The sequence below is a fragment of the Notamacropus eugenii genome, chromosome 5 (assembly GCF_028372415.1).
Source record: "Notamacropus eugenii isolate mMacEug1 chromosome 5, mMacEug1.pri_v2, whole genome shotgun sequence".
Taxonomy (NCBI): domain Eukaryota; kingdom Metazoa; phylum Chordata; class Mammalia; order Diprotodontia; family Macropodidae; genus Notamacropus; species Notamacropus eugenii.
In genome coordinates this window covers 339,006,033-339,020,966 of record NC_092876.1, presented here as the reverse complement: position 1 = coordinate 339,020,966, position 14,934 = coordinate 339,006,033, and the positions used below count along the sequence as shown (strand labels likewise).

General features: G+C 41.0%; 1 protein-coding gene across 6 annotated transcripts in view; it reads left to right on the top strand.

Annotated features, from left to right (window-relative positions):
• Window positions 1-14,934, top strand: part of KALRN (kalirin RhoGEF kinase) — a 963,226-nt gene that overhangs the window by 644,928 nt on the left and 303,364 nt on the right. For all 6 annotated transcript variants that reach the window (XM_072616710.1, XM_072616706.1, XM_072616705.1 and 3 more), the window contains exons 24-25: window positions 1,898-1,964; window positions 2,567-2,676. In XM_072616710.1, coding sequence (XP_072472811.1) covers window positions 1,898-1,964; window positions 2,567-2,676 — 177 coding nt within the window. The remainder of the gene's footprint in view (window positions 1-1,897; window positions 1,965-2,566; window positions 2,677-14,934) is intronic.

The window sequence follows — 14,934 nt, the reverse complement described above, 5'->3', positions numbered from 1 at the left end:
GTTACATAAATAAGTCTAATTTAAGGTAGAATGTGATTGGAAGTGAATGAGAGATCCAGACAAATCGTTCTAGGAAAAGCGAAAGAGAAGCACAAGATTACAATCAACCTTATTGCCTCAGTAGGGAGGGGGAAAAGGAAGAGAATTTGGAATTTAGAACTTTAAAAAAAGTGCTAAAATTGTTTTTACATGTAATTGGGGAAAAAAATACTATTTTAAATAAATAAATAGTAACCCCCCAAAAAGATTATAAGCGACTTGAAGGTAAAGATTCTGTTTGTGTTCTTCATAGACCCTGGCCCAGTACTCAAGATAAAGTAGCTTCTCAATGAATACATACTGATTTGAGTTGATTGGGAAAACCAAGATTTTGTCTAAGACCATGATGAAACAGGTCAGGGATAGAACCAGGACTAGATCCCAGGCCTACACAGTGCAGGGTTTTTTTCTAAGTAGATCATTGAGCATTTCAGAAAGGCAGGGGAGGAAACCATCCTTTCTGTAATGACATCACCATCATCACCATCATCATCACCAGCATATTTTAGATTTCCATAGGACTTTATCATTTACAAATAATTCTCATTTGTTTTCAATCCTCTCAGTGAAAGCTATTATAGTATCCCCATAATGCAGGTGAGGAAACTGACAATCACAACAGTTAAGGGTTTTGCCTAAGATCACATAGCTAGTAACTGGGAGAGTCAGGACTGGAATCCAGATTTGTTTGAGAAGTAACATGTAATTGTGGCCTGGAGTCATAAAGACTGGGTTCACATCTGTGACCTTGGCAAGTCACTACTTTCCTCCTCTGTAAAATGAAGGATTGTTCAAAATGATTTCTAAGATCCCCCTCAAGCTCTGCATCTCTGATTTTGTGATCTGAATCCCAATCCAGTACTCGTTCCTGGTTGCCAGGTGACTCTCCACCTTCTCAGCTGAGGGACCTCAGAAAGGAAGGGAAGATGCATAGTGATAAGCTGGTTCCAGTGGGAGGGGAAACTCCCATCCATCCAGGCAAATGCATAACTTGTGCCCAGGAGTAGCTATAATGGGCTATGTTTTAATGAAGAAGATGTCATCATGGGATTAGACTGCGGGGCTGCCACTGAGTCCTGTGGAGTATTATAATAGCTGAGGAGGAAATGAGGCTATGAGGAGCACAGTCAAAGGCAGCTTTGGGGGGAGCCTGGAGCTGTTGAGTGGTTTCAGGCATTCTCCTTGGTGTTACTAGGCAGATGGGGAGGGCAGTTCGCTGTTGAAGGCTCTGTTCCTTGCCTTCCACTTAATAGATCAGCACCAGAAAGGACTCTAAATGCAGGAAAGGAAAAAGGCACATTTTCTCCACCTCCATTTTATTCTAATCACCCTGTCTTCCAGTACCTCACTGTGTCATGGTGGGGAACCCTGGATTCTCAAAGGCCGTAACAGTAGAAGGAAAGTTCTTTCAAGTCCTGCCAAATCAGAAGGGTTTCTGTATGGTGCTGGGGATGGACCATCATCCATTCTAGTTCAGTTCAGGGAAGCTGATCACCAGGTTAGTCACTGGGTGATGCATCTATTGTTCACAGCAACTCATCAAGAAGCAAGTAGTGGAAACAGTGCTAAACTTGGAAACGTAAGACCTGGGTTCAAATCCCAACTCTGCCTCTCGTTATATGACAGGGTCCAGGGTCATGGAACTGGTTAATGATAGCAGTGGATCTAAGACCTAGACCTTTTTGCCTCCCAGTCCAGGGCAAATTATGGCCGTGTAATTCAGTGACTGAGTTTTGAGCCAAGTTTTAAGTAGGAGAATGAATATTGATGGAGAGGACCAAGGAATATAATCAAACATGTTGTCGTTGCATGAGTATCTATGGACGACTTACTGGAAGGCCGTGTGCTTTTCTTCTAGATTCATCATGGCAGAACTCCTCCAGACAGAAAAGGCCTATGTAAGAGATTTACATGAGTGTTTAGAGGTAAGTCTGCTTCGTAAATAAGTACTTCTTGGAAGTGACTTCCAACCTTGTCAGAAAGATGGCATCCTTGACAGTGGTCCAGGATTGTAGAAAGCACAGAGCTCAAGACTGTTCTTTTCTTAGAGAGAGCAGAGAGTAAAAAACTATCTCAAAGAAGACAGATATCCCTGGGGCCAGAAAAATCATATGGGATCATAAAGTTCTTTGATAAGAGAAACTCAGAAGTTACTCACAGACTGGGTCTATACCTTTTAAGTAGAGTGGAGAATTAAAGTAATCATCTAGCTAATTGTTTAAAAACAAAACAATTATCTCCTACTGGTAATTTAGTAAACAAGTTAACATGGGTTGGTGGGGGGATGGGGTATATTTCTCCTGGAATCTCTCTTCATTTCACAGAATGAATTTCACCTGAGACAGTCTGGGACAATTTAATATACTGAGCTTTGATTTTCTTTCCACTTTATTTACTCCCTTGTTTATGTACTTAATCTTATATTTCCCAGTCTGGGCCTTGAGCCAGAAAGTTGGAGGGCCTGTCTATTCTTGTTTGCATTTTTTACACGGCTGTGCCAATGTTGAAACCTGTTGGTGTCTTTCAGACGTACCTGTGGGAAATGACAAGTGGTGTGGAGGAGATCCCCCCTGGGATTCTTAACAAAGAACATATCATTTTTGGCAACATCCAGGAGATCTACGATTTTCATAACAAGTAGGTTGGTGGAGGATTCCAGGGGAGCTCACTAGGGGCATCAGTCACAGAGCTGGAAGGGAACTTAGAAGCCAAAGTCCAACATCCTCATCTTACAGATAAGGAAACTGAGGCACATGGAGGTTGAGTGAGTTGGTCAAGTTTATAAAGGGAATAAGCACTGGAGACAGTATAGGTGCACAGGTCCTTTGCCTTCAGAACCAATCCACTGTGCCACAGTGCCTCCCAGAGAGGTCCCCAAATAACAGGAGATAATAGTTCTTTTCAGAATCTAGAGACCTCAGATATCACATCATCCAGAACATACCTGAAGCAGGAATCCTTTTACAAGATACCAAATAAATGTGTGTCTAGTCTTAACTTGAAGATCTCTAGTGATAAAGAACAGATGACCTCTTAGAAGTAGCCCATTTCCACTTTTCTCAAGGTCCCTAGGGAAAATTAGTCAATTATCCAGTTTTTACTAAGGGCCTGCTGTATACCCAGCCCTCCAAAGTACTATAAGCTAGATATTGGGAGAAGTCTGATAGAGACTGTCCATAAGAGAGAGTCCAGCTGAGAAGATAAGATCAGCAAACTGCTTTACAAGATAGATGTCCAAGGCATTTGTTGACACCTTGCCTCCTACTCATCATACACCTTTCTCTAAAATCTACCAGGATCCCTAGTGGAAAAGAAGAACTAAATTGTCAATGACCCCTTCTCATGGCTACTCAGTCATTTCAACATTAGTATAAGACACACATACTGTAAACTCAAGACTTTGGGGCAATGAAAGATAAATCCTCCTATCAAAAAGTTTGGAAGTTACCTGCAGGAGAATCTGTTGATTAAGAAGCTCCTATGTAGCTGAGAGAAAAGAATAGTAAACCAATTCCTTTAGCCAAATATCTACTCCTCCATTCTCCAAAATGCACCCAAGTCTACTAAGGTTAGGGCAGTAGTTACCAGGTATGTTCTGAAAAGCTAATATTACCCTCTAAGTTTTGAAAGTCAAAGGAAGTACTTCTAAGGAGCACAAGATGCTCAAACCCTCTTTATTGATGGTACATCTACAGGAGAACAAATATACTTAGTTAAATGGAAAACCCACAGAACTTAAAAAAATACAAAAGGGTAGAATTTTGATTGTTAACTTTTCTCTCCTGGAAAGCCCAGAGAGTCAGCATTAGTGTTATTACAATATGCCCTGGAGTGAGCCCTAGGATCCCAGTCTTGGCTAGTGATTGTGGTTCCAGAATTGGAAAAAGGGGAAGGGAAGGATCCGTGCAAACCAGGAAAGAAGATATTCAAAGAACAGAGTATGGCTGAAACCTACCTGAAATGGTGAGCCCAGTCAGACCAGTAGGACTCCAGAGCAGAAGTTCTATATGTGAAAAGCGTGGGGAGTACCCAATGTCTCCCAAAAAAGCAAAATTTTCTGTTGAATTATGAATAAGGTTATAGTTCCCCATTGAGGTAAAAGAGTCCTAGGCCAATTCTATCACAGCCATTCAGCCATGTTTTTTTTTTAAGTCTTTAGACAAGTAAAGCCATACCAGTTTCTTTCTCCCACCATGTCTGGAACCGTCATGACTGGGTAAGGGAGGAGGACTTGGGGAAAGTTCTGCCTTGGGAGGTCTCTCTGGAGTAGTTGACCCCCAAACACCAAGAACCTCTTATCTATCTTTTAAAACTCTCCCACATGATTCCAAGCTGTAGATCAGGAACTACTTGAAGCCTACCAGTCCAGATGATCTAGCCTGCACTTCATGGAGAAGGTTAAGACTAGAAGCTAAGTATTTTGCTAATTCACTCATTTGTTTCAAGAAATTTTATACCATTACCTGTATACAAGTGCTAAAAACAGCATTAGAAATAACCTACAAATGAGTCCTGATCATTTTAAATAGTGCTGCAGCTACCATATTTAAAAGCAGTTATCAAAAGTGAAATTTTGCATCTCTCTCAAGAATCTTACCCTCAAAAGCAATAGGAAGTTTGTCAAGGAATTCAACAGGAAACTTGATAGGAATTCAATAAGAAAACTGTCAAGCATCAATATTTCTATGAAAATGGAAAATTTTAAGAGGGGAGGCAAGAGAAAAACATGAGGTCTACTCTCATCCCATTCCACTAAAGGAAAGAATAAAATGCACACTCATTTTGATAGGAAAACCTATCCCATAATACAGGAGAGTGGGGGACAGGGGCACAAGCAGGGTGGGGGGGAGGATGGAGGGGAGGGCATGGGGAGGAGAATGCAATCCAAGGTCGACACTCATGGGGAGGGAAAGGATCATAAGAGAATAGAAGTAATGGGGGTCAGGATAGGATGGAGGGAAATATAATTAGTCCTATACAACACAACTAGTATGGAAATCATTTGCAAAACTACACAGATTTGGCCTATATTGAATTGCTTGCCTTCCAAAGGGAAGGGGTAGGGAGGGAGGGAGCTAAAGAAGTTGGAACTCAAAGTGTTAGGATCAAATGTAATGTTCTTACCACTGGGAAATAAGAAATACAGGTTAAGGGGTCAAGAAAGCTATCTGGCCCTACAGGACAAAAGAGAAGATGGAGACAAGGGCAGAGAGGGAGGATAGAAGAGAGAACAGATTGGTCACAGGGGCAATTAGAATGCTTGGGTTTGGGAGGGGGAGGGGATAAAAGGGGAGAAAATCTGTAACCCAAAATTTTGTGAAAATAAATGTTAAAAGTTAAATAAAAAAAAAAGAAAATGGAAAATTTAGCATGCAAGACAAAATTTCTCATTTGGATAGGAAGGCTTAAATAAAATGGTCCTAAGATTTTGAAATTTCCACCATCACCATTTTTTTCTGATTATAACTAAAATGTCATTATTTTATCAAGAGAAGCATCAATGAAAGAGCCTACGTTTTACTGTTAAACACAAGAAGGTCATTTTTTCATTTTGTTCTCTGCTCTTAACTCCATGTGTGGCCTTTGGCAAGTCATTTCCCCTTACTGGGGACTCAGTTTCATCATCTGTAAAATAGAGTTGATCTCAGTGATCTCTAAGGTCCCTTTAGGGTCTTATAACCTGGTCATCAAATTCAAGAACATAGGTAGAATAAATGAATGAAAGACATTTATTATACACTTACCATGTGCTAGACACTATATTAAATGCTAATTATATAAATAAACAACGATAGTTCTGCCTTCAAGGAGCTTCTATTCTAATGGAGAAAAATAACACATAAAGAAGGAGAGTTAGAAAGAGAGAAAGGTATGTGTGTATAGTGGCATGGTTTGGAAATGACCAGAAAATGCTGTGGAAGCCCGGATTTGGGTTGTTGTTGCTCGGTTGTCCAGTCATGTCCAGCTCTACATGACCACATAGACATTGTCCATGGGGTTTTCTTGGCAAAGATCCTGGAATGGTTTGCTGTTTCCTTCTCCAGACTGCCCCCACTTTACAGATGAGGAACTAATACAAATGGGGGTAAAAGACTTGCCTAGGATCATACCACTAATAAGTATCTGAGGCTGAATTTGAACTCAGATCTTCCTGACTTCAGACCTGGTGCTCTATCCACTGTGCCACCTATCTGTCCCTAGACTGGCATAAGATAAGGCAAAATCTCACTTGTCAGAGCCCAGGGTCTCAGGGGTAGAGTCTAGGTTCTGGTGGGAGGCGCTGCAGAGGATGGTCGGAATGTAGAAGATATAGTTTGGAAATAGCAGGGAAATGACAAAGAAGGGAGTGTACTATTAGCATCTCCTATGTCCTCTTTCCATAACACCCAACAAATGAAATTCTCTGTCTGGTCTTTTAAACATAGTATGCCCATTAGGCCTAATCTGCAAGTTAAATTTTAGAAAATATACATAGCTTGTATTGTACACGTCATGCTTTCAGAGGTACATAGTGTTGGTTAAGGACACATAAGCACCCAAAATATTCTTTACTTTTACTAAATATGAATGTTGGAGATTGCTGGCAACCAATTTTTAGCTTGAAATGTTTGAAAATGTAGAGGAAATGAGTCAGTCTGGACATTATCATCTTTCCAGAACCATCAGGTGTCAGATATGGGAGTGACTTGAGAAATCATCTGGTCCAACCCTTTCATTTTATAGAGGGAGGAAACAGACCCAGAGAAATAACATGACTTGCTGGAGATCACACAAAAACTAAGTGGCAGAGCCAGAAGTCAAGTCAGCAAGTATTTATGAAGACCCTACTCTGTTCCAGGCACTGTACTAAGTGCTGGGAAAACAGAAGAAGGGTAAAAAACCAGTCCCTACCCTCAAGGAGCTCAGTCTAATGGGAGAGAGAGCATGAGAGACCAAATGCGGATGTACCAAACAAGCTATGTCCAGAATAAACTGGAGATAATCATAGAAAGAAGGTGCTCGCATTAACTTAGGGCTCCTGACTCCAATCCGAGTGCTTTTTCCACACCCTTTCCTTTGAGTTGCCAATACTGTTGTGAGTTTGAATTAAACCTGAATAATGTATGACTTTGGCAGCCAACTGCGGAACACATCCTCCTACCTTTTCCAAAACCACTTCCTGGTCCCCATCCTTTAGAACAATTACTTTTGATGAATTGCAGGAGCATCTGTAACAGTTATTTCAAGTGTTAGCATGAAAGGAAGTCCAGGAGTTAATTGGTTTCCAAATCTAAAATTCACAATTTTACGTAGTCAAACCAGAACCTTTCACTCTCAGAGAAGAGACCGTGGGCCATTCATCCCCTGAGAGCCCCAGGCTCTCTAAAAGGACTTAATTTGAGTTACCTTCACTGTAGTCCTAAGAATACACACACTGGTGTCCTATGCAGGTATTTATTTGCCTGGTCCTGTGGAGCTATTCACTCATTTGTAGCCACAGAGGACAGAAACATCTTGTGTGCTTCTACTTTTCACCCCTCCATTCTTTCAGATATAATAGGATTCAGCACAAAAGGGGAGACAGCAAAGTTTGTCTTCATTGTCTCCAGCCAGTTCTCCCTTTGCCCTTTGCTCTGTTAATTTGATGATAGGCCTCCCCTATCCTTGCTTCAGGTAACCAGTACTCTGCTTCAAATAGGTAGAATGGGTTAGTAGATAGACAGTCAACCTCCAAGCCTGGAAGACCTGAGTTCAAATTCTGCCTCAGACACATACTGATTTTGTGACTGCTGGGAAAGTTGCAACCTCCCATGCTCTAGAGGCAACTCTCTAAAGCTATGTCTTGCCCCTGCACCCAGATGGCTCCCAAAGAGAGAGTGAGGCTGGTGACTTGGCACACCCCCACCTCCCTTAAATCCAATTCACTTGCAAGTCATGACATCTCCTTTAAACTTAGAAGCACTAGATAAATGCTAGCTATCATTATACATTGTTATTAGTAGCATTCATCATGATGACAGTAATAACAATAAATACTAGGGCAGCTGCGTGGCTCAGTGGATAGAGCACTGAGCCTGGAGTCCGAATGACTCAAGTTCAAATCCTGCCTCAGACATCTGATAGCTGTGTGATCCAGGAGAAGTCACTTAAGCATTCTCTGCCTCAGTTTCTTCACTTGGAAAATGGGGGTCATAGTACCTACCTTCCTTGTTGTGGGAATTAAATGAGATAATATTTGTAAAGCCCTTAGCACAATGCCTGACATACAGTAAGCATTTAATAAATGCTTATTTCCTTCTTCCTACTAATTATTACTTTGAGCCCCTTTTCTTGAATTTTAGATTGAAAAACTTTGTTACAACACTACCTCCCCTCCCAAAAAAAGGAAGAAGAAATTCTAGGCATCAGAAGGTAAATGGGCAGGATTCCCTGTTGTCACTAAGCCTATGTAAAACTGCTAAAACATAAAGGTCATCTTCCCTTTTGGGGAGAAAGATTTTTGGTTTGACTTGCACAAAAGTAGTCCTACTCATACATGTTTACATCAGTTTCTTACTGTTCAAGCCTGTGTAGCCAGCAGTACAGTCATGGCTGAATATGCAAATCGCTAACTTTGTTAGAGTAACATGTACATTTGATTTTTTCTAACTCTAAACTATTCACAAAGCCAAGCCATCTCAGCCTGGTATTGCATGGGTACTGGGATTGCTGGGTAGTCTAAGTCATTCACTTCCCTCAGCCTAGAGGGAACTTGGAGTGGGGCACCCTTCACTAAATAACGTAGCTGAATTTTCTTTCTCATGCTTAGAGGCTAGGAATGAGCAGCACTGGTATGGTGCAGTCGGAGGTCCCTGGGCCTCCACTGATTCCACCCTCTCCAGCAGCCTGGGCGTGAAGGAGTCTGTGGTGTGAGTTAATGGGAGGAAGCCAGAGGGCACTGGGCCCTCTGGCTTTGAGCCTAGAGTGTTCAGACTGGGGCCAAGCAGTTTTTGAATATCTACTTCCTGATGGAACAGAAATTCAAATGAATCATTGTGAGCTCCCTAAGTGACTGCAATGTGTTGGCAGTCTCCATAGAACATCCTCACCAGTCTCCAGTCTCTTTAGTCTCTTTGGCCTTTCAGTTGGTCCTAAGTATATTCTTTTATTCCATCAGAACTGGACATTGAGGGAGAACAGTAAAGGACAACACAATGGGACCAGGCTGGTAGATTTCCTTTTCTTCAAGTAGCTGTTTTAGACTCAGGCTATCCATGGTGTAAAGAATTGCCAAGTTTCACATTAGAGACACATCATCATCATCATCATAGCTAACATTTATATAACATGTTAAGATCCACAAGCTGCTATACATATGTTATCTCATTTGAGTCTCACAATAATTCTGTGTCAGGTACTGTTATCATTACCCTTTTGCAAATGAAGAAACTGAGGCTAAGATTTTAAGTTACTTTCCCAGGGTCATTTAGATAAGTAAGTGTTTGAGGCAGGATTTCTCTGTCTCTCTCTCTGTCTCTCTCTGTCTCTCTCTCTCTGTCTCTCTCTCTCTCTCTCTGTCTCTCTCTCTGTCTCTCTGTCTCTCTCTCTGTCTCTCTGTCTCTCTGTCTCTCTCTCTGTCTCTCTCTCTCTCTCTGTCTCTCTCTCTCTCTCTGTCTCTCTCTCTCTCTGTCTCTCTCTCTCTCTCTCTCTCTCTCTCTCTCTCTCTCTCTCTCTCTCTCTCTCTCTCTCTCTCCCCCCTCAGGGTTAAGTGACTTGCCCAGGGTTACACAACTACTAAGTGTCTAAGGTCATGTTTGAACTCAGTCCTCCTGACTCCAGGACTGGTGTTCTATCCACTGCACCATCTAGCCGCCCCCTAAAATAGGATTTCAACTGTCTCCTAAGTTCACCGAACCACCGAACTATATCAAACAAGAATTTATTAAGTGCCTACTGGGTGATAGGTGCTTTGCTAGGCACTTGGGATAGAAACAAAAACAAACAAAAAAAAGAAGCTTAGATTTTAGTTCCTAGAGATGCTGTGGGAATATGAAATATTTTCCTCTTCAGAGTATAACAAGCCCAGTCTTAAATTGTTGAAATAGCACTGATTCAAAGACTTGTGTAATTTTAGATGGGAAGGACCTTTTGTTGTTGAGTCATTTCAGTTATGTCCAGTTCTTCATGACACCATTTGGGGTTTTCTAACAAAGATAGTATAGAGTGGTTTGCCATTTCTTTCTCCAGCTCATTTTACAGATGAGGAAACTGAGGCAAACATGATTAAGTGACTTGCCCAGAGTCACATAACTAGTAAGTGTCTGTGGTCAGATTTGAATTTGAGAAGATGAGTCTTTCTGATTCCAGGCCCAAAATTCTATCCACTGTACCACCTGGCTGCCCATGAAAGTGACCTTAGAGGTCATATAATCTAATCTTTCTCCCAAGTCAGAAATCTCTTCAATATCCTTGAGGTAGCCATCCAACTTGAATTCAAGTATCCCAAGTTAGAAAACCTTTCAGTCCAAATCCCTGTCTCCTAGATTCTTCCCTCCCAAGGCCATCCATTATAATGTTGCCAAAAGTTCTTCCTTAAATTGAGCAGAAAACTGGGGGCCTTTAATCTTCACTCAGTGGTCCTAGTCCTACATTTAGGAGACATATGGAATATATCTACAAACTTCTTCTCTCTGACACTTTTTAAGGACTTGAAGATGCTGTTGTGCTCAAGTTAACTCTTCTCCCCAGTAAATAGCCCTGGATCCTTCAAAAAACATGATCTCTAGATCTGTCGCAGTCCTAGTTTTCCCTCATTCAGACTCTAGTTCCTGAATGTTCATCTTCATTGATGACATTTCAAACTGAATTCTCAATATGGTGGTATTTTTCCTGACAAACCTTACAAAACATTTGCATCAGACAGTGTCAAAGAAAGTTTCTTTGTCTGGGACGCTGTGCAAGATTGGAAAGAAACATTCTCCTGCTACCAAAGCATTGCCTCATAGTCACTGGATGTGTCAGTGACATCTCTTAAGTCTTAATAATTCTCCAAGAACTTTATATATAACTGTCTGTTCTGAAAGGAAAAAAATTATACTTCTATGCTCAATTCATCTATTCCAGATATTAAATATAATTTTTCATATAAATGAGATCCTTAAAAAGTATACTAGAAAGTAGCTAGAAAAACCAAGTTAAAGTGTTCCGCCATCTACAATCAATCTCACAAAGAGGTGCTTCCATTCATACCTACCACCTTTGTCCAAAGAAGGCAGAGATGATGTTGATCAGACTTATAGTTTCAAACACCTTTAGCTTCTTAAGTAGAAGTAAATTCCAATGTTACTGGTGATCCAAGTTCAGATTTAAAAGCTGATGATCACTCTGAATAATGGACTCAGGTCCCAGTTATAAAGCCCAACTTGATACAAGCCAGAGTTGAATGAAAACTTAAGAATTTTCTAAATGGTAATATAGGACTCAGAGCCCTTGCCCCTTCTGAATGGTGCCCCAGGTTTGAGATGCACATTCTGTGGGTATGAGCATCTGCTCAAAATCACAACTCACAAGCTTCAACCAATGTCATCATTTTCCCAGCTACCTGAAGGACACTTTTCAAAGCAAAATACATTTAACAAAATCAGCAAGCAAGGTAAGGGACAGAAAAGAGTCCCCTTCCCTATACACATGGGAACATTCTCCCATAGGTCACTATGCTAATAATGGGGAGGGAGACAGGAATACGGGTGTCAGGGAACATGTGTAAGTTACACATATGGCCAGGTTGTACACATCCTCCTATTGCCAGGGAAACCCAGGGCTCTTAGGCTACAGAACCACCAATATCCTTTGATGAGCAGCTTTTCTTCTTGCTGGCCTCAGGTTTTCAAGGCTTGTCTTCTATCATACTTTCAGCTAGAAAATTCCTTTCATTCCCCATCATGCCAAGGGTCATTAATTGGCATTGCTTCAAAATATCCAAGGGATTCTACTTAGCAAAACAGGAAAGGTGCTGCCTAGAGCTGAGGTCACATGGTTCTTTTCAGCCTCCACAACATCTCCAGTTTCTATATGCATCTACTTAGGGGCAAAATGGAAAAGGGCCAGATGAAGCACACAGAGCCTGTGACCTGATCCTTTGTGCCTGCTTTTGTTACACCTTCCTGCCAGCAGCAAAATCACTGATCTTTAAACAAGGACTTTGTGTTACATCTTGGGATGATGCCTAATTTTTCATTTCACTGCTAGTCACTTTATTAGGGAAAATAGGGTCCTGCAACGTTTAGATCCAAAAGGGAGGAACAGGTGATGCCTTGTACAGCCAATGACAGGCTCATGAGGACCCACCTGCTGGTTTGTTAGGGACTGTGTTAGAGGTTAATTATTTCATCTGCAGCTACCCAGAATCTTCAAGCATGGAAGTTAATGGAAGGAATGGAGCTGGTATATCTTTTTTCAGATTGACTTATGAGTGATGATGAGGAAGGTATTTATGAAGCTTGTTGAGGGACTCATGGGAACAGAAAAATAATACAGAATTGAGGAAGGAGGAAAAGGAGAACTACAATCTGGTTGGCTATAGGGGGAAAGCTTCTAAAGCAAGGCTAGAGGTTGAAATCCAAGATCAGGAAGAGAAAACCCAGCAGCTATATTAGCTATATCCTGGGATGAGAAAATTAGGCACCGAAAAGAACTGACAGATGTGGATGCTGAGGCACTATTTGTGACATTTTGAAGGGTACTGGAGAGCAGAAGAAGAGCTGCAGGACTGGAAAGGAGTAAATGTTCTAATGTTCAAGAAGGGAAAGAAGGTAGAGCTTCTATATAAACCGATGATCTTGATGCTAAATTCCCAGAACATAATAAGGGAATGGTTTGTGAGCATTTAGAAAGGAAAGCATTAAGCGCTAAGAACCAATGTGACTTTATGAAGGATGGATGACCATTTTGGGGGTGAATATTAGTTGAGGGAGCAACTAGGTGACACAGTTGATAAAGCACAGAGCCTGGAGTCTGGAATGTTCATCTTCCTGAATTCATATCTGATCTTAGACACTTCCTATCTGTATGGCCCCAGGGAAATCACTTAACCTGGTTTGCCTCAGTTTCCTCAGCTGTAAAATGAGTTGCAGAAAGAAATGTCAAATCACTCCAGTATCTTTACCAAGAAAACTCCAAAGGGGTTCATGAAGAGTGAGACACAGGGGAGCTAGGTGATACAGTGAATAGAGCACTGGCCCTGGAGTCAGGATGACCTGAGTTCAAAAAGCCTCACACACTTACTAGCTGTGTGACCCTAAGCAAGTCGCTTGACCCCACTTGCCTCCCCTCCCCCAAAACAGAGTAAGGCATGACTGAAAAACAACTGGACAAAACAATATTAATTGAGGAAGGGAATCTTATTCAAGTAGAGATTGAACTGGTTGGTCTCTGAAATTCAGATTACATATTTTGGCTAGGTTGAGAGGTTCACAGGTGATAACATCATGATTTGTGATGTTCCAGAGCCAACATTCAACATACTCCAGAATCAGAGGTAAGGAACAATGATGAAGCTGGGTTCTGGATACCTGATTATGTTATCTGAGGAAGTACTGTGTTTGGGACAAAAATGAATCTTACTCCTAGTCTCTATGCCTAGAAAAGGAATGTCCAGCAGGAAGGCCCAGCCTGTACCATCAGGAAACATGAAAATGAGTACCTAGGAATCATTAAAAGTATATGCTATCCTCTACATTTGTTTCTGGGAGCAAGAATGAAAGGGTAAGGGATGGCCCACCTTGTGGCAAACAGCAAATTTCATGCTGTTAAATTTAATTTGTGTTTAGTTCTGTCACCGACATTAGTGAGGTAAAAACCAAAAATAGGACTGCCCAAACTCGTCATGAAACACTATTCCACTCAGGCCTTCATTTTATGACCAAATTAATGCTTCACAGTGAATTTCATGCACTGAAGTCTCCATCTATATGGAGATTTTGATGCTTGTCAACCTTCATACTGCATACATAAGCAAGAGTTAATGTCATAAAGAAATTTAGAGGTCATCCAATCCAATCTCCTTATTTTACAGATGAGGAAACCCATAGAGTTTTAGGTGACATCAAAGTTCTCACAGTTAGCAGAGGTCAACTAAGTTTCAAACCAAGCTCTTTTGACTTCAAATTCAGTGTACTTTCCCCTTTAGCTCTTGCAAACAACTTTTTTTGTTTGTTTGTTTTGGGGTAGTTTGGGGGTTTTTTGGTGATTTTTTTTCAACTTGAAATGGTCATTTCATTGTCCTTTAGCATGCTGTTCTCAGCACCTGTATCAGGTTTCAATTCTTTCAGAATCATTTCCACTATTTGCTAATGAGCAGCATGGCATAGCGGACAGAGAACTGGCCTTGAAGCCAAGAAGATTTGGGTTCAAATGTCACCTCTGATACATACTAGCTGTGTGACCATGGGTAAATAACTTCATCTCTCCGATGTTCTCAGAAACTTCCTAAGACAATAAATCACAGAGAAGGTGCCAGCCTGCATTGGTAGAGGGAGTTTCCTCCTCTTAAGGTTCTTCATACCAATGAAATCACAGATCTAGTTCTGCCATTCTATCTCTAATTTTTTTTTCTTTTTTTGGAAGCAATTGGGGTTAAGTGACTTGCCCAGGGTCCCATGGCTAGTAAGTGTCTAAGGCCAAATTTGAACTCAGATCCTTCTGACTCCAGTACTGGTGCTCTATCTATTGTTCCACCTAGTTGCCCTCTCTATTTTCTAAAAATAAGTTTAAGATAATTAAGCTAACTACCCTAAAGTTATAGGACAAGTAGAGAAGGAAACTCTAAGGAGATCAGAGGGTCTGTTGGTAATGATTTAAATTCTAAGATAGTTGAAGATTTGAGCTAAAATTAAAAATTGTATTATGCTTTCAGTTCCATTTTATAAATGTTTATGA